This window comes from Coccinella septempunctata, chromosome 4 (genome assembly GCF_907165205.1).
Source record: "Coccinella septempunctata chromosome 4, icCocSept1.1, whole genome shotgun sequence".
NCBI lineage: Eukaryota > Metazoa > Arthropoda > Insecta > Coleoptera > Coccinellidae > Coccinella > Coccinella septempunctata.
Window position 1 is genome coordinate 29,832,940 of NC_058192.1, and position 26,197 is coordinate 29,859,136.

At 37.2% G+C, this 26,197-nt stretch overlaps 1 protein-coding gene across 2 annotated transcripts in view; it reads right to left on the reverse strand.

Annotated features, from left to right (window-relative positions):
* Positions 1 to 1,716: 1,716 nt before the first annotated feature.
* Positions 1,717 to 26,197, reverse strand: part of LOC123311294 (serine/threonine-protein kinase 26) — a 59,517-nt gene continuing 35,036 nt past the window's right edge. For both annotated transcript variants that reach the window (XM_044895179.1, XM_044895178.1), the window contains exons 5-7: positions 25,544 to 26,045; positions 25,034 to 25,239; positions 1,717 to 2,360 (exon numbers count right to left, since the gene is read on the reverse strand). In XM_044895179.1, the coding sequence (XP_044751114.1) occupies positions 2,351 to 2,360; positions 25,034 to 25,239; positions 25,544 to 26,045 (718 nt within the window). In that variant the 3' untranslated portion in view covers positions 1,717 to 2,350. The remainder of the gene's footprint in view (positions 2,361 to 25,033; positions 25,240 to 25,543; positions 26,046 to 26,197) is intronic.

Genomic DNA, 26,197 nt, shown 5'->3' on the forward strand with positions numbered 1-26,197 from the left:
ATTCTGACAAATTTTTTCGGTCCGACGGAAACGGATATTTTTCGGACAGCCGGGGGGCCCCTCTTTAGTTGGGGGCCCTAAGCGCGCGCTTAGTGCGCTTCTGGGATAATCCGCCACTGCCTAAACGTATTCCTTATCCATCTCCCGTTAGTCTCGATGCACCCTGGCTCAAAGATTATATAGAGTTAGTCTATAATCTTTGCCCGGGTGATTTTTCTCTGTGAGCTTGCCTTGATTTAGCGGACCAACTTATCTTCCGATTCGATCATGTGGTTTCGTTCAGGTTATTTTTACGTGGCAATGAAAATGGTAAGACTGCCGAATTGTTTTCATTATTTTTTAGTAACTTACACGATTTTATGGAATGGCCCATTTCGATACCAACTGACAGAAGAGACTTAGGACTTGAGTGTAAAAAATACTTCAAAATCTCACCAATCAAATTCGTCTAAATTATTCACGACTTTCCAACAATCGTCGTAAAAATGGGATGAAATGGGGAAACATCATAGCACTTTTTCAACATAACTAACATAGCACTTTCAAGAAACTGTCTCGATTTTCTAATTTTTTTTTCATCCTAAATTGCATGATACAACAATTATGATTCTCTCAAAAAGTGACCTGATGCATCTAATCCGATTAACTTGGTACCATTCATTGTCCAGCCATATGTTTATGTTTTGTTTCGTTTTTGAGATGCCAGAGTCCGTACTTGAAATTCAATGAAATTTTGTCGAACCTCTAAGGGTTGTACCTCAGCCATCTTGGATATTTTATATAGACAATTTTTGGTTCAACGACTTATTTTGACGAGTTTTACCTTCTGTCACAAAAAAGCCTCACCTTTGAAAACAACGGTACAGAGCAAGCGCAATTCCATTTTAGGGTAGCGAAAATCCCTTTGCGCCTGTTCTGTACAGTTCACAACCGTTGTGAACCACTCTATAAACAAGCCTATTCTTTGGTGTTAGGTCAAATTCGCAGCTATGTTGCTGGATCGGGAAATGATTCCGGTATTTGAAGAATGTAAATTTATATTCTTTCTCAATGTGAAATATAAAAAAGTATATTTTTTGTAAATTTGAGAAAGCACTCTAGTGGATGTTTTCTCTAGTGCAAAGCTTTCTTTTAAGCTGCTCATACCAAGCTTGTGAGAAATTCAAATAAATCCCTTCAAATCATAACATTTATATCAAAGATGAAAAGCTCCCCTAGCACCTAGATAATAAGAAAAAAGTCAAGTTCATAATTAACTATGTGATCGTACTATTGCAAATGTCGTAAATATTTCATTACTTTGTGTTTGAGAAAGAAGAAACTAAGTCGATGAAAGTTATTTTGTAATCGCCATGAAAATGCCTACTGGAAGAAGCCGCTTGTGGCTTCTGCAGGATTACCACAAGTAAGTTGTTTATATGGGTTGAGTGGATAATACTGTACAATGGCAGTACAAAAGTTTACTTGTTAACTTATTGCATGAAATAAAACGAAATATTTCATTTGTTCAACAAAATTAGTACTATATATTTATAAATAAAATAAAAACCTAAACAAACCATTTGTAACAATTTCAAAAATATGCTAAAAATGTATCTTGTTGTTATACCATAAGTTCAACAAAAAATGATCACCGACAGAAAAATGCATAGAGATGTTTTGAATTGATTTCCACTCTCCATTGAAAACAGTAATGAAAGAAAATAACAAATTTTGAAAGTAAAATCGGTTGGATTTTAATATATAGTATATACACATCTAAAAAAATACATTGCAAGAGAACTACATTAAGATTTTCATACAAGTCGATCTAGATTTACATATATACAAGACAATTGAAGGATGTTATTGGCAATTCCTATTTCTATCATAGTGATTTCAAAATGGCCAAATGGTACAGGATAATTCTTCGGAATACTGATCTTGGCTTTGAATTATCTGTAGATTTTCAGTACTATATACAATAATATAACTTAATGGATCTGAACCGATATTTTGTGGGGACTAAATGATATCGAAATTCATCATGTCCTACTGATGAATAACTCATACATAGATTTCATTCCAACTATTTTCATATAATCAAATCAATATCAGTTTTACAGGCTCCTTACAATTTATTTTGGTAAATCAAAGGATAAGTTTTAAACCCTGTACCACGGAGAAGAGTTTAACTACTAGTAGTACAAATGAAAATGCAAGGTCTACAATGTCTTCCTAAGCCCAATAGGATTGAAATATTGTCATATAGGTATAAACATTAGTAACTGATTAGGATTTCAACAAATCAATATAATAAAATCACTGTAATCTTGTTAACAAATCTTATCTCTGTTCCATCCAGATCCTCCTAGGAATCTCTGTAACAAAACATAAGTATTAGTTTTCAGCATTGCATATCATTCCAATTATCAGGTAATAGACGGCGAAACCAAGGCCTCAAAAATCTCAGCTAACCACGAAAACAGAAATGAAACCAGCGGCGTTGAGCATTCCATGCATCAAATCTGTTTTTGAAACCATTATATGCATGAGAAGTCAGTCATGTTAATAATAATAATTTACGCGTTAAGTGAAGTGAAGGGGATTGAGTGAAATTCAATTGAGTGTTTACGTAATTTCAGAGCTAGATATACGTAATGCTGGCTGTCCCACTATTTCAGAGTTGTTAGTTTCCTTGTCATCTTTGGCTAATCCTTCACGATATAACGATGGACAGCGTCGTATACGTTTTTTCGAAGTAGTGTCTAACCATAACGGAGTTTCTGAGGGTTTCGTTTAGAAAAGAAGTGATGATTTTCAAATAATTTTTCGCGATTTTAGTGTCATGATTACAGCTGGAAATGAAACAGGCACGGTCAATAAACCTAGCCTTCAGATACGCTTATCACCGTAGTCGTCCGTAATCCTTACCTATCATCCGTCAGAAGGTCTTACCTACTTGAGACACGACCTGGAAGCACTTAGTTCTGCGGGATTTTCTCTGAATATGAAAAAAGACATTTTTCAACGAAAAAAAAAAAGAAATATGTATTAGGTGACCAGGAAAAGACAAGGTCGAATGCAGGTGAAGTCATCAATTCCAGTAAATGTCAAGCAAGTTCGTCAATTTATGGGTCTCGAAGGGTATTTCAAGAAATTTGTCTCAGAATTCGCTTGTAAAACGGCATGCATAAGTCGCCCGATGAACCCTTTCAATAGGTACAAGAGCAGGCGGAAGTAAAGAAGCAAGAAGATGGCGAATGTCATTGATAAATCTGAAGTTAAAGCCTTTACTCTTTGTAGACCCCGAATTTGAGTATTGGCTGAGGTCATTATAGGTATACTTTTGATTTTTTCAGTCCCTGTACCGTTAGGCATAACTCACACGTACCATCTGATCGGACTGTGGCATGTGTCGAGAGAAGGAGAACGATCGACGTGTTTATTCAAATCCATAATAAATAAAAAACTTTTTCTACAAACGTCAAAAAATGACAAGGTTCGGGCATTGACAACGATATGCGAAGTGACCCTTTTTTTCATTTTCCTTCGTTACCATGACACCGTGCGCGAAGTAGTGTGCGAAATACTTACTTCGCACACTGCATGTGAACTATATGGGATTTTTATATCATAACCGTTATGTTCCTCAATCAAGCAAAAATCAAGAAATCATTCATATATTAATGTATAACAATAATTAAGGCTTTCAAATTGTGAGAAAATTTAACACTACCGAATTTTATTTATTATTCACAATGTTAACATTAATGGTGCAGCCAGTGCACGAACCAATAATTAGGTACTCCTAAACCAGATAACTCAGATTCAGTTCGTGATATCGTAGATTTAGGAGTTGGATAAGACTATCCATTTTTGATTTGCAAGCACCTGCCGTAGAGGTGACAGCACTTGATCCTGAAATTTCAATACTCTTTTTCATATTAAGCTAAACATGTTACTTATTTCAGAATAATATTTTTGACGTTTGTAGAAAAAATTTTGTTTGCATCTCATGCGCGATATACTTTGGTGATCTCGACTATTTCATCAGTTCTCGATCACCAAAGTAGCATTTCGCGCACTAGATACAAAAATAACTATTTTGATTTTTATATCGCTACACCTCTGTTCGAGAATATTCTCGCAGCACCGAGGGCGATATAAGTACGCGATGTTCCCGATGTTTTTGAGCGGCGGCAGGGGCGTATTCAGGGAATTCGAACGTTTCAGTATAAACGTATAGTGGGGGTAGTTAGTTATCAGCTTTATTCATTCATAATAATGAAATAAATAAAATTCCTTAGAAATCACTAATAAATAATACCTACATATGTTTAGAATTGTTCATTGAAAACGGGATGATCATACGAGGATCGTTCAATGGTTCAATAAATCTTTAGAAAACCTAACGGCCGGTTTCATAATCAAACCTAAAGTAGCTTTAATTTTAAAGCTTCGTTTAACCCTACTAAGAATGTTATTTTTAGTAAGCATTATTACTCAATATACAACGTGTCCCAAAATTCAACGATAAGCCGGCGCCGTAGGGGGGCCACGATCATGACTACTCCAGCTCAATTTTTATTTAATTACAGAATAACTCATGAAATTCTTTGAAAATTAACACTCTTCATGATATTTTAAGTTACCACGGCCACAATTTTTCAAAAATTTTTGATATTTTTTTGTATCGGCAAATAAAGTAATACTGCTGCCCACCACAATTCCTGAAACTCCCAGAATACTCATAGTTTTTACACAAAAAATAATCAAAATATGTTTTTTCCATAAAAATTCGAAAGATTTTTTCGTTGAGCCCACTTTACCTCATTGATTTCTGCAAAAAAGCATGGACATTATGGCAGCAATTAAAAATTTACCCAACTAATCAAGATTCCAAAATAGTATTATATAATAATCCAAGAAAACAAGTAGCAAAAAAAATATGCGTACCATTTCTTAGAAAGACTAAATTACTTAATTGTTCTCGTTCATAGTGACAATTTTTATTATGTGCCGAAATGAGATTGTGTATAGTCATTTCTTGGTTTTTCAATGGGACACGTGTGTAGTTGATAAAATTTAGAAATTGAAGAGAGAAAGATTCCGAGAGATACACCTTAGAGAAGGATAGTAGATGTTCTTTGTTTTATATGAATAGCGCTGACAAAGAAGTTCCTATTCTCCGCAAATTCAGTACCAATGAGTATTAGTGTTCTGTTTTGCACCTTTATTTTCCGTAATGGCAAAGATTAGAGACTGACATTGGATGAACTTCGGCAAAAAATCAGTCAAGCTGCGGCTCATATCGGTGGAAGAAGATATGCACGAAGCATTAAAAGGTCATTTTTAAGGCGATGTCATGCGTGTATTGATGCTGGTGGCAAGCAATTTGAACATTTATTATAAGGTTTATTATCGAATCAATAAATAAATATCATTTTTTAATAAATTCAACAACAAAAACCCATTTTCGGCACATAGCTGATGACTACCAACAAGAGCAATTAAGAAATTTCATTATTGTTTCTAATAATATGGATCTTTTTGCGTCTACTTCTCTTGGGGTATTATACCATTTCAGACTCTTGGTTAGTTGTATAAATTTTCAAAAAAAAACTTGCCGCCATAGTGTCCATACTTTTTTCACAAAACAATGAGGGAAAGTGGGTTGAAAGTAAACATCTTTCAAAATTTTATGGGAAAAACATATTTTGATTTTTTGTGTGAAAACTATGAGCATTCTGGGAGTTTCAGCAGTTGTGGTGGGCAGCAGTACTAATTAAGTTGCCGATGCAAAAAGAATCAAAAATTTTTGAAAAATTGTCGCCGTGCTAACTTGAAATATTATGAAGGGTGTTAATTTTCGAAGAATTTCATAATTTATTTTGTAATTAAATAAAAAATTGAGCTGGATTTTTTCTCTCATTTTTCCTGAAGTAGTTATGACCATGTCCACCCTACGACGCCGGCTCATCGTTGAATCTTGGGACATGTTGTATATCTGTCAAAGTTTCATTCATATCCATCACATGGTTTCATTTTGATTGTCGATTGAAGAAAGTAAGCTTTTGTGAATTTGAAAAAAGTGAATTCTTGCTGGTGATAAAACACTTGTATTTAAAAGGCTTAACACCGAAAGAGATTAAAGCTCAGCTGGACGAAGTTCGTGGCATATATGCTCCTATGTTTGCAACTGTTTACAATGGTAAATGAATAAACGGATCCACAAAAGATGAACATCGTTAGGAAAGTCCAGTGAAAGTAACTATACTCCATTCAAAATTATTTTAGCAGTCGGTTGACCATGAAATAATTTTTTCAAGTTTTTGTAACTAGAACGGAGTAAAGTTGGTACTCATGAAATGTCGTCAATGTCATAACGCCGTTGCCACAACTAATATCAATTTTTATTACGAAAATGCAGAAAGTGATTGAAAAAGAGAGAAGACAGGGTTTCGGGAAGTGCTATCAACCCCTTCCAACTTATATAGGCAGATATGCAACCGCTTTAGTTCGCCCTTCAGCCGGTGCGATTACTTTGGGGCGCTAGCGTCGAGTCGTGTTACTATAGAAATCAAAAATAATATCTTTGATAGAAATCCTACATAGATTTTCAATCTATGAAATACTGTTCTGATGACAGATTTATTTTGGCGAAGTTTTTTCAAGAAATGTTCTTATTTTTTCAATAATTTGTTTGACTAGTGGGAATCATATACGTTCTTCTAGTTCCGTTTCTTGCTTTACTGGTAAGTGATTGGTTTTTTGATAATTATGTTTGTGTAATCATGAAGCTTGGAATTTGTCTGCTCACCGTTGGCTTGAGAAAGTATAAGTTCTTCAAAGAAAAATTGTATTTTAACACGTTTAAAGTTGACTTGGTTTAAGGCCAGCTGTTCGATGAGACCGCTGTCGCCAAAATCACTCCAACTCAATCGTGGCTATTCTTTAGATCTCATAACAGGCCGCTTGGCCACAAGGAGTGCTTTTTGGGTTGTCGAAAAAGGTGGAAAATATGATTCTATATCATATTGGTTCAAAAAATAATACCATTGAGTTTGAATACGACCGAGTTGAATACCCAAAGTTCATACAAAACCAAGCGTTATTTTCTTAAAATCCTACTAATTTGAGATGAAGTACAATTTTGCAACTGAGTACCTACTTATTTATGGATGTATTTTCAGTATTTGAAAACTCAACATTCCTTCAACAAATTTTTCTCGAAAATGGTTTACCAGAAGAAACAGAGAGTTTACCGAAGAGAATACTTCGAATATCCAGTCAACAGGAGCAATTACAAGATTACCTATAATTCATTGCTGGTTTACTGTAATAGTTATTTCGTTATATTCCTAACCAATATCATTTTCTGCAGAACAACTTCTTAGAGATATGGTTTAAGGGTTAATAAAAATTCCGCTCCTTCCTAAACTGCTCTTATTTTATTTTGCAATAATTTGTACTTGAATACTTTTACAACACCCCCTGCAATGCAGTCGTTTTATTAGGTGGTACCTTTTTAGTTCCATGGTGGGTAATTTCAGTCTTCAATTTTAATTGTTTCTGTACCTACAATTCAATAGTTGAAAAAAAATCCCGATTCATTTTTCAATCAACAAATTTGTGATCGATTTATCTGTACCTAATGTAGTATCTTTAGTTTTGTTGCAAATGAATGAAATAGTTTCATTTGTGAATTACAAGTAAGACGACGCAAAGTCTACTGGGGTTCAAAATTTCAATTCGAATGAATAGGTTTTGGCCCGCCACCTACGACCGATGCCGCAGAGCATTAGTTCCGATTTCCGTCGGTGCGATTTTGGAGCAGCGCTGTTGTAGTGCCTAGAAATCATAGATTACAAACAGTGTCAATAAATTTAGTACCGGAGTCGGACTTCTTTTCTTTTGGTATTTCTATGGTGCTATTTAGAATTCAGGTCCGCTCATTCCATAGACATATAGACATGGACTGTGCCTTCCCTTTCTATCTGTGCATGAAATACGGTCCAAAAAAGTGACAGAGAGAAACGCACGTCGGGAATGCAGTTGTCTCTTTCTAGAATTTTGATTGGTCTACACTCACCTCATGTGAACAAAAAAGAGACAGGTAAATTCCCGACGATCATTTCTCTCTTTCTATAAAAAAAGCCAATTTCATGCTGACATTGCTCAGTCCATGTCTCTATGTCTATGGCTCATTCATATATATAACCCAAAGTTACCCTGATATTCTGAAATCCACAATACGTCAGACGGTATCGAGTAAGTGAATTTATATAATGTTTCATCTGATTCTAAACGACTTATATTTCAGCTGAATGTTTCCACAATCAGAAAGATTGTGAATGAAGAGGATGACAAAGAATTTCCTTCTATTGGGAGACCCAAAAATTTGAGGCATTTGAGAATTTTATGTTTGAGTGAATTAATGCGACAAGTTTACTACAGGATTTTCGATGAATCTCATCGTAGAATAAGTTCTCGAAAATTGATTTTTCTATTTTTCATTTGACTTGTCCTATACATTGTAAATACCTTAAGGTATTAATTATTTATTAAGGAAGTATAAATACCTAATTATTATCATTATATCAATGTATCAAGATGAACAGCCCCAAATACGAGCCAGTTGTCCTGTTAATTGTTCATTCATGTGAAATTTTTGTTCGAAGGTGAAGTTCAGCTTGACTTGAAACTTCCTTTAAATATTTTGACATCCATTGATGCAAGATGATTATTTGTTGAAGAATTCAACATTCTTGTAATTATCTTATTCCTTCGAGAGATACTCATTCCCAAACACTGCATCACATGCATTTCATCTTCGGGTTAATACTTTTGAAATCTACAACTGATGTAACTTTCAAACTTTAGCCAAAAAAGATAACGAACATTATAGTCCGGGAGGTGGCGTCACTTTTGAACTAGTGATCGATTTTCACACGAATTTTTTAGGATGAGTAGTTCTCCACTTGTACATTTGAGGTCCGCGCGTCAGTCAGTCCAATAGCGGTGGGCGTGGGCGTAGGAGGCGGTGAAACTCGCAGGAAAAATCTCAAAAAAAAGTGATTGATCTGCACGTGAAACTTTGTAATAATGTAATTATTCATGATTATGAGTGAAAATGGGCGTCAGTCACTTTCCCGATGGTGGAAACATCGTCAGTCAGGCGGTTGAAGTGGTCGGAAAAATCTGAAAATTGACAAGTGACCGATCTTCACTTGAAATTTTGAAAAATGATTATTTCAATCAAATTAAACGTAAAAATGGACGTCAATTATTTATTGAGTGTACATAACAATTACTTGTTCATACAGGGTGTTTCATCATATAAATAAATAAATAAAATTTATTGATCCTTTTGGACCCTTAAGAAATGTAAGAAATGTATAGGACAAGTCATATATTATGATAAATACAAGAGAAAAAAAAATAACAAATTCAACAAATGGAGTCCTTAAGGAACTCCTCCACACTATAGTAACACCTGTTAGTTGAAAGGAAATTAATTTCTCCCTCGAAAGATTTTCCACTCATTGATTTCAAGCGACTGGGCAAATGGTTATATAATTTGATACCTATATAACTCGGTGGGGACTCATATTTAACTGTATGCCTGGGGAAGGCTATGGTATCAGTGTGTCATGTTTCGTACCCATGAAAATCAGAGCATTTTCTGTATTTTCCGATGTTCATGTGGACATAAACAAGACAATTAAGGAATTTACAAGAGAAGGGAAGAATACGAAACTATCTGAAAATCGGACGACATGAATCACGTGACCGAAGTTTGAATATAAGCCTTATGACACGTTTCTAAGAAATGAAAACTCGAAATTGTTGAAATGTTTCCTGATTGTAGGAAACTACAAGGATATTGTTCGAAAATTGTGTTCATTCAGAAAATGAAATTCAATTTAGAAACAAAACAAAATCGAAGGTTTTCCGCCATTCTGAAATTTTTTTTTTCGGATTTCTTCATCTTTGCTGAATTGCGCACTCAAAAATACTCCGATGTGACCAGAAACCGTTACTTTGTGGCTTATACATAACTGAGCACACTCAATAGAATATTGCTCAAATACGACGTTGAACACCTTATTTCTCGCTCATGCATCGAAAACAGGGTATATGTCATAAGGCAAAAGTGATTCTCCCGGTGTCATTTACCCACTATATATGTTTGTCCAGTTTATGATGAATCACCCTGTATAAACAAGTAATGTTTATACAGGGTAAGTTTCACGTGGAGATCAATCACTTTTTTTTGAGATTTTTCCGGCGAGTTCCACCGCCTCCCACGCCCACGCTCACCACGGTCGCGCTGACTGACTTTCGATTTCGAGTACAGTAATAGTGCAACTCTCTAATTGATCACATTTGAGTTGCAGATAAATCACTTATAAAAAAGTGACACCACCTCCCGGACTATTACCTCTCCTCCAGCTAGTGCTTATTATGATATTGTAACGTTTTCTTCGCTTAATTAAAACGTCCAACTTATTAAAATTATTTATTTACACTTAATACACATATAACTCACAAACTAACTATTACACTACTATTTATTTGCACTCTTGTTTATTTCCACTAGTCGCTTGCACTGTAACTGTACTTGTACTTCCTACCTGCTCCTCCGCTGGGCTTATATAGGCGCCGGAAACATTCAGGTAGATTCGCGGTTATTCTGGAATTTCTCGACCGCTCTGTTTCTCGAAAGGTCCGACCGCAAGGGCCGGACTGGTTACACTGTCCCCTCCTTAAGCCTGTTCTGTCCCAGAACAGATTTAGTGAATTCCTCCGAGGACCGCGGCGAAACTTGCACTCATCACCATTCCTACAGTAGCCATTCTGATGGAAGTAGCACTCCACAGTTTTTCCAGGCTCCCTGGCCTGCTTTGGGTTGAAACTGCACACCAGGATCCGTATACCAGTCCCCTGAAATACCACCTCCAGCATGCTTCGCACAACTCGCCAATTTAGCTGGTCCAATCCACAACCGAGCTTGGGAACAGCTAATTTCCTAACCCCAAAGCGTTGAAGGTCTTCTTTCAAGCTATGCAGTGCCGTCCATAGATTCTGATAGGTTGGCTTCTGATAGGAATGTTGCTTCGTGACTAGGTGATAAATGAACCGACCTTCAGCCTTCAATTTCAAAACTTTTCCGATTCTTGGCTGCTGTCGCAATAGTTGTTCCTGACGTCCAAATTTATTTCTGAATACTCTTGCTATTCCTTTGCTCATACGAAGGTCCTCCGCTACGCAATGAGCGAGAGAGTATTCCTTAGAGACGGTAAAGAGATCTTGATGTACTTCCTGTGTAACGCCGAACCGTGCAACGCGTGTCTCACCATAACAATCCATAAACTTCTGGTAATCGCTGCTACCTTGCATCGGGGCTTCCACAAGACGTACTTCTTCTTCGTCCTGCGCGTACGGGGCTAATCGGTTGAAATGGACAACCTTTGGTTTTCCTTTGGGGAGCTTCCTTATCCGGTAAACTACATCATTTATCCTCTTGATTATTTCATACGGTCCCTCCCACTGTCTCTGCAGCTTTGGTGAAAAACCTTTCTTCCTTTGTGGATTATGTAGCCACACCAGATCCCCAGTGGTGAATCCACCTTCAATAGCCTTGATGTCGTAGCGCATTTTCATTCGGTCACTTGCTTGCTGCATTTGATTGCGCACCTTGCCATGAATGTAATCCAGCTTGTTCCTTAATTTACTAACGTAGTCCTCCCCAGCTACGTCTTCTCCAGGCTTACATCCAAACTCTTAGTCGCAAGGCAGTCTTATTTCTCGGCCGAACATTATACTGGTTGGAGTTTCCTTGGTAGATTCTTGAACCGAAGATCTATATGCCATGGTGAATAGATGTAAATATTCATCCCAATCCCGCTGGTGATCAGAAACTACTTTGGCTAGATGTTTTCCCATGGTCCGATTCATTCGTTCGACCATGCCGTCTGATTGTGGATGAAGAGGTGTAGTCCTTGTTTTGTGAATCCCCAATTTGCTGCATACTTCTTGGAATAACTTCGATTCAAAATTTCGGCCTTGATCACAATGCAGCTCCAGAGGTATTCCAAATCTGCAGAAGAATTCTCTGACCAATTTATCAGCTACTGTACTTGCCTCTTGATTGGGAATACCGTAGGCTTCCACCCATTTCGTGAAATAGTCCATCGCTACCAAAATGTACTTGTTCCCATGGTCTGTTTCGGGAAAGGGGCCAGCGATGTCGATAGCTACTCGTTTCATGGGAGATCCGACGTTATATTGCTTCATTGGTGCTTTTCCTCTACCATAAGGTCCGTTAGCAGCAGCGCAAACCTTGCATCTTCTACACCAATTTTTAACGTCCCTCTTACAATTTAGCCAATAAAATCGCTGCCTGACTTTTTCCAACGTCTTGGTTATCCCGAAATGTCCACCTGAAGTTCCATTATGTAGTCTGGTCAGAATGTCTGTCACACGGCTCTTTGGCACAATCAACTGAAGTCTCTGCTCAGTTCCATCTTCATTTTCCCAACAACGTTTCAGAAGACCTCCATCAATCTTCAATGTTTCCCATTGTGCCCAATATGACTTTACATTCTGGCTCAGTCTGGATACTTCTTCCCAAGTAGGTCGTCTACCGCTCTTCTTCCAACTCAGGATTACTTTTAAGTCGTTATCTTCCTCTTGTGCCTTTTGAATTTCTTCAGGTAGCCAGTCGTCTTCGATTACGGTGGTCCGCCTCAAATCGATCTTTTCTTCCAGGCGCGAACAATGGCGGCAATTCTCGGGACAAGGTCTTCTAGATAACGCGTCTGCATTGCGATGGCTAGTCCCCGCTCTGTGTTCAGTGTCAAAGTCATACTCTTGCAGCCTCTCAATCCATCTAGCCACTTGTCCTTCCGGGTTCTTGAAACTCAGGAGCCATTTCAAAGCAGCATGGTCCGTTCTTAGTAAGAATTTCCTTCCGTACGAATATTTGTAGAAATGTTCTACGGACTTGATGACTGCTAAAAGTTCCCTCCTGGTCATGCAATAATTCCGTTCTGGTTTGGACAACACCTTGCTGAAGTACCCGATGACTCTTTCCTGTCCATCCTGGACTTGCGATAGAACGCCGCCAATGGCTGTATTACTGGCGTCGGTGTCGAGCACAAATTTACCTTCAGCCCTTGCGTAACTCAGAACTGGAGCTGTGACCAGAGCCTTTTTCAATCGTTCGAAGGCTTCAGCGCAATCATCGGACCATATGTACTCCTGTCCATCTTCCGTCAATTTCGTCAGTGGCTTGGCAACGTTGGCAAAACCAGATACAAATCTTCTATAATAAGTGCAAAGGCCTAAGAAACTCCGCAACTCACTCTTGTCTTTCGGTATAGGCCATTCCTGCACTGCCTTGATCTTATCCGGATCAACTTTCACACCTCCCCGTGAAACTACGTGTCCCAAATATTTCACTTCTGTTCGAAACAGATTACACTTTTTAGGACTAAGCTTTAGGTTGGCATCGCGAAGTCGCTGGAAAACCTCGGATAGGTTGTGTAGGTGATCTTGGAATGATTTTCCCACCACTATCACATCATCCAGATACACCAGACAAGTTTTCCAGGAGAGTCCTCTCAATATTGTCTCCATCAGACGTTCAAATGTGGCAGGAGCATTACATAGACCAAAAGGCATAACTTCAAACTGCCACAGACCTGTTCCAATACTGAAGGCAGTTTTTTCTTTATCCTTTGGATCCAAGCCAACCTGCCAATACCCACTCTTCAGATCCAAGGTGGAAAACCAACGTGATCCCGAGAGTGTGTCCAGGGTATCGTCAATTCTCGGTAAGGGATAGCTGTCCTTTTTCGTGGCCTGATTGAGCTGCCTGTAGTCTACGCAGAATCTAGTGGTTCCATCCTTCTTCTTCACTAATACAACGGGCGATGTCCAGGGGCTATCGGACGGTTCGATTACACCTTCTCTCGCCATGTCTTCAATAATCCTTTCAGCTTCTTCTCTTTTTGCCAGAGGAAGACGTCTAGGATGCTGTCGGATAGGTTGTGCATCACCAGTATTGATTTTATGCTGCACAACATCAGTCTTCCCTGCTTTTCCGTCCGTAGCAAAAACGTCGGAGAACGTTTGAACCAATTTTCTCACTTCGAGTAGTTGGTATCGGTCGAGCTCTTGACATTTTGAAGTGAGGAGGGACACCAGTTCTTCAGAATTTCTTTGCGATTTTGAGACTTCTGCAGTACTTATCCCACCCGAAATATGGTACACAGGTACACCACGTCCAATCAAGGTATCCTTCTTCAGGGTGACTGGAAACATGTTGACATTTAGCAATCGGATGGGAATGCTGTCTCTTACCCTTACCAAGGTCTTCCCAAGTAATAGTCCTTTAGCTAAGGTTATATCGTCAGAGGGCTCAATTACTCTCACGCAGCCACTCCTCGTTACATCGTCACATCTACCAGTCACTATGCCTTCAGTTCGCCCTGGCAACGTGATGTCCTCGGTCAGTCGAATCCGATATATCTTGTCCTCCACATCATTGAATGGAATCTCTTCACTTCCTAGCCGAAGTACATCACTCTTCAAATCCAATTGGCATCCAAGCTTCTTAACAAGATCCAATCCCAGAATAACTTCTTCCGTGATTCCAGCTACCAGAACTTCGTGGCTAATTGTTGTGTTTCCCAATTCAATAGTGGAGACGATCGATCCATAAGTCGGTATTTCTTGTCCAGACGCAGTTCGGAGTTTGATCCTAACTGGGCGAGTCTTGAGTCCTTCAGCAATTTCTGGACGCACAATGGTTTTGGTCGAGCCAGTGTCTACCAGTATTTTCACATTTCGATCATTTATCTTTCCAGGGATAACTATGCTTGATAAATCCTTAGACATTATTCCTCGGATTATCACTTCGGGGGCATTTTTGGCTTGGGTCGATTTATGCCCCTTATCACCGACCCCTTTTAGTTTCCCTTCTGTGACTCTTTTTCCAATTCTGGACAGTTTCGCTTGAAATGCCCACTTTTGTTGCAGTTCCAGCACACAGCATCCTTTTTCCTAACTTGTGATATTCTGCGGATTTCTTCTCTGACAATGTCCTCAATAGATCGGTCTGTTTCTTGGACTTGTCTTACACGAAGGTGTTCCCTATGCGACGCTTGCTTCGCTGCTTCAATTTCCAAAGCCTGGGCTAAGGCATCATCTACGGTTCTAGGGCGTGCTAGTCTCAGGGCTTGTTGTATTTCCCCATCCTTTATCCCATCCACGAATGTCTGGATTGATAGCTGTTCCAGGAAGCTATCTGGAGCAGATGGATAAGCCAGCCTGACTAATCTCGCCACATCAGCTTCAAACTCCTGGAGATTTTCCCCTGTTTTCTGCACTCGGTTCTTTATTTGTGCATGGTATACTTGTTGTAGATGGGCATCACCATATCTCATCTGAAGTTTCGATGTAAGAACTTCGTAACAGGCTTGTTGACTCTCCGGGATCGTCTGGAGAATGTTGAGTGCCTCTCCTCGTAGAGCTATAATTAATGCCGTGGCTTTTTCGTTGTCGTTCCAATTATTTACCAGGGCAGCAGCTTCAAACTGTTTTTGATATGTCGACCAAGGTATTTTTCCATCAAAAGTTGGAGGCTTGATCTTCATTCTACTACCTTCGCCGTCATTTTCCGCTTTCGCTGTGCTGTAGGGTGTTGAAGCCAGAATATCTGTTCTGTTTGACATTCTTTTCAAGGAATCTATCAACTTGGAATGATGTTCAATTATTCCTGCCATTTCTTCAAACTTGCCGTTAACCTTGTCAAACTTTTCATCAACTTCGTCAAATTTTCCACTCACTATATCGAATCTCTCGTCCACTTTATCGAATTTTCCATTTATGATTTCCAGTTTCTCGTCCAATTTGTCTGTAAGTTGACTCACCACATCATTACAATTTTCCTTAATCTCGTCCATTTTCTCATTCAACTTACAAGAGTTCTCCTCCATTTTCTCATTCAATTTTCGAGAATTTTCTTCCATTCTTTCGTTCATCTTACTCAAAAAGTCCATTACCGCTTGAGTCTCCATCGCGTTCTGCAGTCTTGTGGTCACTGGCATGAACTTCAAATATCCAAAATTATTTATTTAATTCGAGCGATGTTGAACCGCACACTTGACACCAATGTAACGTTTTCTTCGCTTAATTAAAACGTCCAACTTATTAAAATTATTTATTTACACTTAATACACATATAACTCACAAACTAACTATTACACTACTATTTATTTGCACTCTTGTTTATTTCCACTAGTCGCTTGCACTGTAACTGTACTTGTACTTCCTACCTGCTCCTCCGCTGGGCTTATATAGGCGCCGGAAACATTCAGGTAGATTCGCGGTTATTCTGGAATTTCTCGACCGCTCTGTTTCTCGAAAGGTCCGACCGCAAGGGCCGGACTGGTTACAATATTATACTGACCTCTTGTATTTTCCATGCCAATAACTAGATTTGGTATGCCTTCAATCAAGATAAACTTCAATAAAGAATGATCACGCCTAAACGGGGAGGCAATGAATACAATAATGAGGATAAATTCAGATGCATACTACCCGCTGAATATCAACAAGTGTTACGATCTGAATTGAACTAGCCAATTTGCCATCGTCAAGGCCCCAAAATGGAGTACGCTCCTCCGAAGAAAAGCCATGGTCAGCATCTGCTTTTCTTCGGTGGAGCGTACTCCATTTTGGGGCCTTGACGATGGCAAATTGGCTATTTCAATTCAGATCGTAACAATTGTTGATATTCATATCAACGGGTAGTATGCATCTGAATTTATCCTCATTATAAACTTCAATTATGCTCGTCACATATTTTCCAAAGAGATTCGTAGAACGGACAATATAGCGTTGATTTAAAACCCAAAAATGTTTTGACAACCGTCATAACCCCACATTTTCGTACTATGCAGAGTGAAATGTGCCGAATTTCCATGGCCAACCGACTGCAAAAATAAAAGTGAATGGAGTATACACAAGAATTTATTGACAAAATCCATGATATAGTTTTAAGTGATCGACGAATCAAAGTGCGTGAGATAGTTGACGATATAGGCATATCACAAGATGCAGTGTTCTCAATTTCGTATGAAAATTTGGCTGTAAAAAGTATTTCGGCCGCGTTCGCCCTCAGCGGAGAATAAACGCAAACGTATATTCGATTCTCAGACGATTTTGTGGATTTTTCGTTGCAATCCTGCAGAGTGTCTGCGCAATTACATAACTATAGACGAAGCATGGATTTCTTTTTACACTTCGGAGAAGAAGGAACGGTAAGAACAGTGGATTTTGAAAAGAGAGCGGGCAAAAACGGTTGAATCGGCCGATAAGGTTATGGCCACAGTTTTTTGGGTTGCACACAGGATATTCTGCATTGATGACATGGAAAAAGGAAAAACAATAACTGGAATGTACTATGCGTCGTTATTGAAAAGATTCAGAGAATAAATCTGGAAGAAACGTCCTAATTTGAAAAAAGAAAAATTTGCAATGGCAAATTCATGGAATTAAAGTTTCAATTATTACCACACCCACCGCATTCACTTTATTTGGTCCCCAGTGACTACTTCCCATTTCCAAACTTGAAAAATGGATCGGCGGACAACGGTTCTTGTCTAACGGGGACGTCATCACCCGAACAAATGCCAATTTGGAGAACCTTCAGAAATCTTACCTTTCAGAGGGCTAAATAAGATTTCTGAAGGTTCTCCAAATTGGAAAAAATTTTGAAAATTATCTCGGGACAATATTCAGAAAAGGTCCTTGTTGGTCTGGGTTAAAGAGACTCAATTTAACAAAATGCCGACGTTTCGATTCGAGAGTTTTGTATGAACAATCCACTAAAGCAAGCAAACATTATATAATAAATACTCTTTTTATATTTATATATATGTAACCAAGTTGTTAATTTGTTCGATCTTATTTTTTCCCTTACCCTTCATTAATGTTTGCTTGCTTTAGTGGATTGTTCGTATACAAAACTTTCTATATATGTTTCCTTCCAAATTGTTGTCATAAACAAACATTTTTCATAAGTGTCTATCTTAAAGGTTCTTTTATTATCGCGTGTTTTACATTACGTTACATGAGTGATCGATAAATTCGGTTTTGGACGACCGACACTTTTGATTTTTTGTTTTTCTTCTAATAACAGCGAAGAAAAACGAATATAATTCAAATATTGTACGTTAATGCAAATAGGATTCTCCAAATTTTCGGCCATAATTGAGCGAATACAACAAACACGGTATACAGAAGCTCACCCACGTCCACATACGACGTACACGTGCTGGATGTGTTTGTGTACCATTTTTGCCAGCTAAATAATGTGGACTGTTACGGGACGTGTGTGGCGCGAGGGGTAGCTGCTGCACCAATCAAATATGAGTTCGAGAGAGCAGTGTACGTGGCATCTAACGTCCTACGCGTATATTTGCATTGGCGTTCAAAGTAGTTGTCAAGTTCGCACGCCGGCGCCGTCTGGAGTCTGAACTAAATCGGAAGTAAAAAAGAAAATTAAATACCCAAATAAAAAACGTGACGTTACGTAAATTCCTTTAGATGAAAATATTAGTTGGGGGAGCAGCCGCCACTGGTCAGGAAGGCCGTGCATGAAATCGAATAGAGAAATATGGTGAACCGCTGCCAGTCAAAAGGCGCGTATACATCTGAGCAAAATAGCCGAATGAGCGTTTATGCGGACAATTTTTCTTTCCGACGGATGTGTCATTTCAGTGCTTACGAACGTAAACGATGGAAAGAATCATTCTATGTATTCTATGTTCTACGGATGGAAAACTTGGGTTAGTGCTAGTGCCTCTTTCATAATTCTGTACGAGTTGCTAAAGAAGAAGAGACGACGGCGTACTAGAAGGTCTTCACAATTATATCTACAAAGAAGTCGAGACCGAAGCCTCAACAGCACTTTTTTTTTGCAAGACATTCAGAGTGAGGGCGACAAAATTGGGCGGTTTTCATACTATTTTATTAAATTCAAACACGGTTCTTGCGAGAAATCTATATTTAAATGTGTGCGTTCGGTTCGAGGAAAAGATGTCAAATAAACCCGTCCACACTGAGCACGAATTTCCTTTGATGGACCGACAAATTGCGGATCGGCTCCGCGCAACATGAGCGCGTTCGGTGCTGTGTGTTTTGTCCGTCTACATCTGAATGCTCATTCGGCGCGATGTGCTCATTCGGCTGTTTTGCTCAGATGTGTACGCGGCTAAAGAGTCAACATACGCGACAGCCGAGATTTTCAAGCTGTGATACTCAGACGATTAGGATTTAAGATCTTTCGGCACTCGGGTGAACAAGCCGAGTGATTATTCTCATTACTAACGTAAATAAGATATTAAGGCCCGGTACTTTCACCTTCGAATAAAGTTTATTCAATGTCAATAAGTATCTGTCAAATAATTTCCTATCTGATGGATACCTTATTTCGGTGCTTCGGTGCAGATGAAATTATTTGACGTATGGAGAGTAGAGAGAAGGAGAACGATCGCCGTACTAAAAATGTGAACAGCCTTCATTTTATTTTAGGTTATCTGTCATCGTGGTTTTTCTGATTTTCAAACACCTCTCTTCAGATCTATATTGAATATGAGTTCTCTGAATTATATGCAATAAAATACAAGTCAAATTATAGATCATTATATCATATTTATTAATTCATAATGAATGACGAAATCAATGAAATTCAAAAGAAATCACTGATCAAAAAAATTGTACCTACTTTTGTTGAACATTGTTTATTGAAAACAGGTATGTTAGTTGGTTAACCGTAATCTTAAAAATTCTATAAATTTGCAGTGAGGAGTAGTACACATCAAGACAACAAAAGGTAGCAATCTCAGATTTATCACTTGGGTATTAGAGTAGATTATGTTTTCAATAGTCAGCTGAGAACCGATATAAACCATATATTATGTTATGCCAACAAAATTCTTCAAGAATATTCACTTCTGAACCATGTATTGGTTATATATTCTTATTCAGAAGAGTCAACTTCTCACGAGGGATGACAAATTCGATTTCGTTTATAATGAATACATCATCTTCTTGATATCTTCATCGCAAAAGTGTTCTTGACACACAAATTGATTCGGAGTCGATTCTTGAGGGGAGGTTTTTTCCAATTTTCTCTCAAAAATTCTCTCGGAGATTTTATCTCTTCTCCTTTTCTTTCCGATGCCAAAACACTCTTACACTAACGCACGCTTCAACATTTCACCATGGTCATATGTTGTTCTCTTATTAAAAATCGAAAATAATAATATTCCTATCCAAAGATTATAGAGTAGAAAGATAGGAAACGAAGCGACTAAAGTGATGTGAGCGCCATCTGTGTTTCAAATGTGTTTTTAAGACCCTAAGACTGGTTAAAATTTCAATTCGAGGAACATATGAAATTTTGCGAGATGTCAGAGTCATATGGCCATTTTGATCAAACAGGTTTTGAATGTTTTGATTCTCGAATCCATAGACAACCTCGTATCGGCTTTTGTTTTTCAAGCCCGTTCTAGTTGCTGATTATTGAAATGGTGAAGAACTATGGATCAAATGAAACGAATTTCACTAAGGAAAATGAGAATGTAAGTATTAAAACTGGTAACATGTGATTCGGTCATTCATTGATTTTTATTTTCAGTGCTACGAAGTGGATAAAAAATGTTCAGGGCGTAAAGGCCTGCAAACACTACTGACTATACCACGTGCAATGAACATTTTACTGCTAGTCGATTGAGAACTGTTCATACACGTAAATTGTTGTATGCAGGAAGCATCCCTTGCATGAAGGGCCCATTTAGGGGGAATTATGACTTTTATGCGTCCATTCAAAGATTCCCAATTGCCTTCAATATATTCAGAAATGCAAAAGTTTTATTGATTTCGATTTGGGAATCGGGTGACTGTCAAATTGTTGTTTGGAAATTCAATGTTTTATGAAACCTTCTGTGAGTGTTTTGTACATTCGTCAATCAATTTGTATATTGTGTCATAAAAAGAACAAACCATGAAGAAATCATAAAAAAGCATGAAGAAATTATACTGACGGGCTTGAATATAGGTCTTGTATACCTTTGTAAGATTTTTTTCAATTGAGGTTCTGAAAATTTTGTAAATAATATGTAAGTAACGGGAATGTGTATCCTATGACGCAAATTGAATATTGGTTCATATCAATTTCTGATATGAATTGTACATATTCAACACAGTTTATTAATTCAAAACGTTTTCACAGAAAAAACACCTTTGACGTATCTCTACCTATAGCAGATAATCATGTAGGTACTCTTGTATCCTAGTCAAAGTTCTATTCGTTGTCCATAATTTCAAATTTTTGTAAATTTTTTATAGATTGCAAATAAAAATTTATCACATCCAACAGCGTATTTCATTGATATTAATCGATTACAAGCAATGTTCAGATGAAAACTAGCATCCTGGTCACACAAAACAAAACCTTTCTTTTGTTTTGTCGCTCAGGATGTTTGTTTTCTAGTCTCAACAAGGTCAATATTAAAATTAAATACAAGGAATAGAGTTCGAATTTCGCGCCCCTCAATTATAAAACAGAAAACTGTTATTAAACAGTTTTTCTGTACTGATAATACGTTTTCAGCGCCTTCTCATTGTCAAATGTGTTTTCACTGGCCAAAATGTAGTCGGTTCTTAGTACTACCGATATGAGGGCGTTTCCTGTCTCTCTACTCTATAATCTTTGATTCCTGTCATCTGCCACCAGGAAAACTCAGCCAACTTCAACTAGTTTAAATCAAAATTTCGCACTCTAGTGATGGCCAGCGCGCCTGTTGGCAAAAACATAAACTACCATATTGGTACATATTTTAGGGGACAAAAATCTATGGTCTCAAAGCAGCGATCGTTTTTCCTCTCTCTACTCTCCATAATTCGACGAATAATAATTCCATGAAAGCACGGTATACTACTTTTCACTGATTACAGTAAAATAAGACACCACATTGTGGAAATTGTCATAATTCGAACTAGAACGCAAATATTTCGTGAAAATCACACAAAGAATAAACATACATCCAGAATTTAAAAAATTCTGTCAAGAATGACGTACCGACATTCGATCTATGACAAATAAACACTTTATTAAGTATGGAGAGTAGAGAGAAGGAGAACGATCGCTGCTTTGAGACCATAGATTTTTTTGTCCCCTAAAATATGTACCAAGAGGGTAGTTCATGTTTTTGCCAACAGGCGCGCTCGCCATCACTTGATGGCGAAATTTTGATTTCAACTAGTTGAAGTTGGCTGAGTGAACTGTTTCCCTGGTGACAGATGATAGGAATATTATTATTTTCGATTTTTGATAAGAGAACAACCAAAGATTATAGAGTAGAAAGATAGGAAACGCCCTCATATCGCTAGTACTAAAAACCGACTACATTTTGGCCAGTGAAAACACGCGTGACAATGAGATGGCGCTAAAAACGCACTGTCAATACAGGAAAACTTTTTGGTAACAGTTAAGTTGTATGGTTTTGCTTTGTGATCAGGATGTTAGTTTTCATCTAAACAATGTTTGGAATCAATTGATATAATCGAAAAACGCTATTGGATGTGCTATATGTTTATTTGCAATTCATAAAAAATTTACAAAAATTGAAATAGTGGGCAATAAATGAAGCTTTAACTAGGACACTAAAGTATATGGTGATCTGCTATACGTCGAGGGTGTTGTTTCTGTACAATAGGTTGTTCTGAATTAATGAACTTAGTTGAATTTGTAAAATATATATATATATATATATATATATATATATATATATATATATATATATATATATATATATATATATATATATATATATATATATATATATATATATATATATATATATATATATATATCAGAAATTAATATGAACCAATATTCAACATACCATCATAGCATACATATTCCAGTTACTTACATATGTAGGCATTATTTAAAGAATTTTCAGAACCAATCATAAAAAAACCTTACAGACATATGCAAGACCTGTATGTCAGTATAGTTTCTTGGTGCTTTTTTTATTATTTACTTATGATATGGTCTCTTCATGACACAATATACAAATTGATTAATGTATGAACAAAACACTCACAGCAGGTTTCATAAAACTATTACTTTCTAAACAACAATTTGACAGTCACTCGGTTCCCAAATTTAAATCAATAAAACCTCTGCATTTCTGAATATATTGAAAGAGTAGCAATTGAGAATCATTGAATGGAGCTATAAAGATCATCATTTTCCCTTAATAGGCCGTTCATGCAAGGGATGCTTTCTGCATACAACAATTTACGTCGATGAACAGTTCTCAATTGACCTGCAGTAAAATGTTCATTGCACATGGTGTAGTTAGTAGTGTTTGCTGAATTAATTGTCTTAAAACTCTGAGAATTTTATCCACTTCGGAGCACTGAAAATTAGAATCAATGAATGACCGATTCACATGTTACGACTTTACTTACTTACGCTTCCATTTTTCTTAGTTGAGTGAAAAACTTAAATCACGTAAAATACATTTTATTATTTGATCCACCGTTCTTCACCATTCAATAATTTTCGAACAATATTTCGATGTTTTCACCAAGAAATAAGACAAAAAATTCAAAAATCAGCAACTAGAACGAGCCAGATAAACAAAAAGCGGAATGAGAATCAAAACATTCAAAATCTCTTCGATCAAAATTGACGTCTGAAAAAATTTCATATATTTCTGCAAATGGCACTCAAATTAATATTTTAACCAGTCCTAGCATCTTAAAAACACGCGTGACACACAGATGGCGCTCAAATCGCTTTAGTCGCCCCGTTTCCCATCTTTCTACTCTATAATCTTTGAGAACAACATATTATGACCATGGTGAAATGATGAAGGGTGCGCTAGTGTAAGAGTGTTTTTGGCATCGGAAAGAAAAGGAGAATAGATTAAATTTCCGAGAGCATTTCTGAGAGAAAATTGGAAAGAAACCTTACCTCAAGAATCGACACCGAATCCATTTGTGTGTCAAGAGAACTTTTGCGATGAAGATATCAAAAAGATGATGGATTCATTATAACGAAATCGAAATTGTCATCCCTAGTGAGAAGTTGACTGTTCTGAATAAGAATATCTAACCAATAAATCTACATGGTTCAGAAGTGAATATTCTTGAAGAATTTTGTTGGCATAGCATAATATATGGTTTATATCGGTTCTCAGCTGAGTATTGAAAACAGAATCTACTCTAAATCCTCAGTGATAAATCTAACCAACTAACATACCTTCTTTCAATAAACAATGATAAAAAAAGTAGGTAAAATTTTTTTGATCAATGATTTCTTTTGAATTTCATTGATTTCGACTAGTATTTTAATGCATATAATTCAGAGAACTCATATTTAATATAGATTTGAAGAAAGGTATTTGAAAAATCATCAGAAAAACCACGATGACACATAACCTAAAATAAAACGAAAGCTGTTCATTTCAAATTGACGCTTGAATCCCCACTCCTTATCTATAAAAGTAGCGATCGCAGCGACTCCTATTCTACGTTCCCCGTTTTCGGGGACACATTTTAAGTACGGCGATCGTTCTCCTTTTCTCTACTCTCCATATTATTAAGTTTCAATGACAGATTTATTCGATGAATAACACTATCTAAAAGTGAAAAGACAGTATTTTTACTTATCCTAAGAATGAGACTCATCTAGCGAATAAATTTATTTACTCGCACGTGAAAGTACCGGGCCTAAGTCGGAAATGTTTGCGTTTCATTTCTAACAAAATCTTGTGTTTCAGGTATTTGGAGAGAAAACCCTCAATAAGTTCCGAAAAGATGCCTATTCTCATTAATGACGTAAATAAGATATTATCTTGAAAATGTTTGCGTTTTATTTTTAACAACACCTTGTGTTTCAGGTATTTGGAGAGAACACTCATGATAAGTTCCAAGAAAGAATACAAGCAACACTCACCTCAATAATTTATCCATAAGATTTTTAAGCCGTGATTCTGTGGAAGACGGCACTAATTTTTGCACCATTTCACTGACGAAAATTTCGCTGATCCCAGGACTTGTTTGCTCTGCGATTTCGAATGCGTTTTTCAGCTCATCTAATACGTCGTTAGACTTGTGAGGGGCATCTATCCCTCTGCCATTGTGGTGAGGTTTCTTTTGTAACTGAAAAACATTTGGTGTTATTAGTTGATGACATGTTGTTTGTTTCCCTTGCATAAAACTCTCGTTACCAGAGTTGAAAAATGGTCATTTACCATGGAATCTGTCCAATTGCAAAATTAAAATTTGCGTTGTTAAGAAAAAAATGTTGAACTCTAAAACATGGAAACATGGACCTGTTAATCACCCGCGTTTTTAAAGATTATACAAGATATAGATCACGAACAACGTTATTTTTGAGAGATAAATTTAGTGTACACTGAATGTCTCACGAGCGCAAAGAAATAAAAAACTATTAAAAACTTACATCTGATATAATAGGATAAATGATATTTGATAACCATATCGACCTATAACCCATTTTAACACTGTTTGTCCTCTCACGTGTCCCACTCTTCTTGTTTAGTTTCTTTTCTTTATCAGCATCTCCTCTTTCTCTAGGATCTGAAGAATTTGGTGGTATTTCCCTGGAAATCTTCTTCTCTGAGTCAGTCTCCTTTCTTTCTCTTTTATATTCCATATCTCTTTCCGGCGAAGATACAAGAGATTTTGGTCGAGATGGAGCAGGCCGATCTGTTCTGTGGTGATTAAGATTGGAGTCTCTGGGAGGAGATTTTGATACATACATTCCGTCAGAACTTCCATTCTGAGATTGGTTATTATGTTGTTGCAGTTGTTTAGAGTAAAGGCTACTTATGCTGTTATCATTGACTGAAACCTTTATAGCCATGTTTCCTTTCACAGACATATTTCCTTTCACAGTCATAATCCAAGGATCATCGAGATCATGATCTTGTTTAGGCTCCTCACTGTAAATAGAAATTATTGCTAATGGTGAAATTCAGAAAAATAGGATATTTCCTGGATGGATATATCGAAGTCCATGAAAATGATATTTCGAACTGATAATTTTTTCTTCAATAAACAAAATATAGTCCATTCAAGAATGATTGACATCACG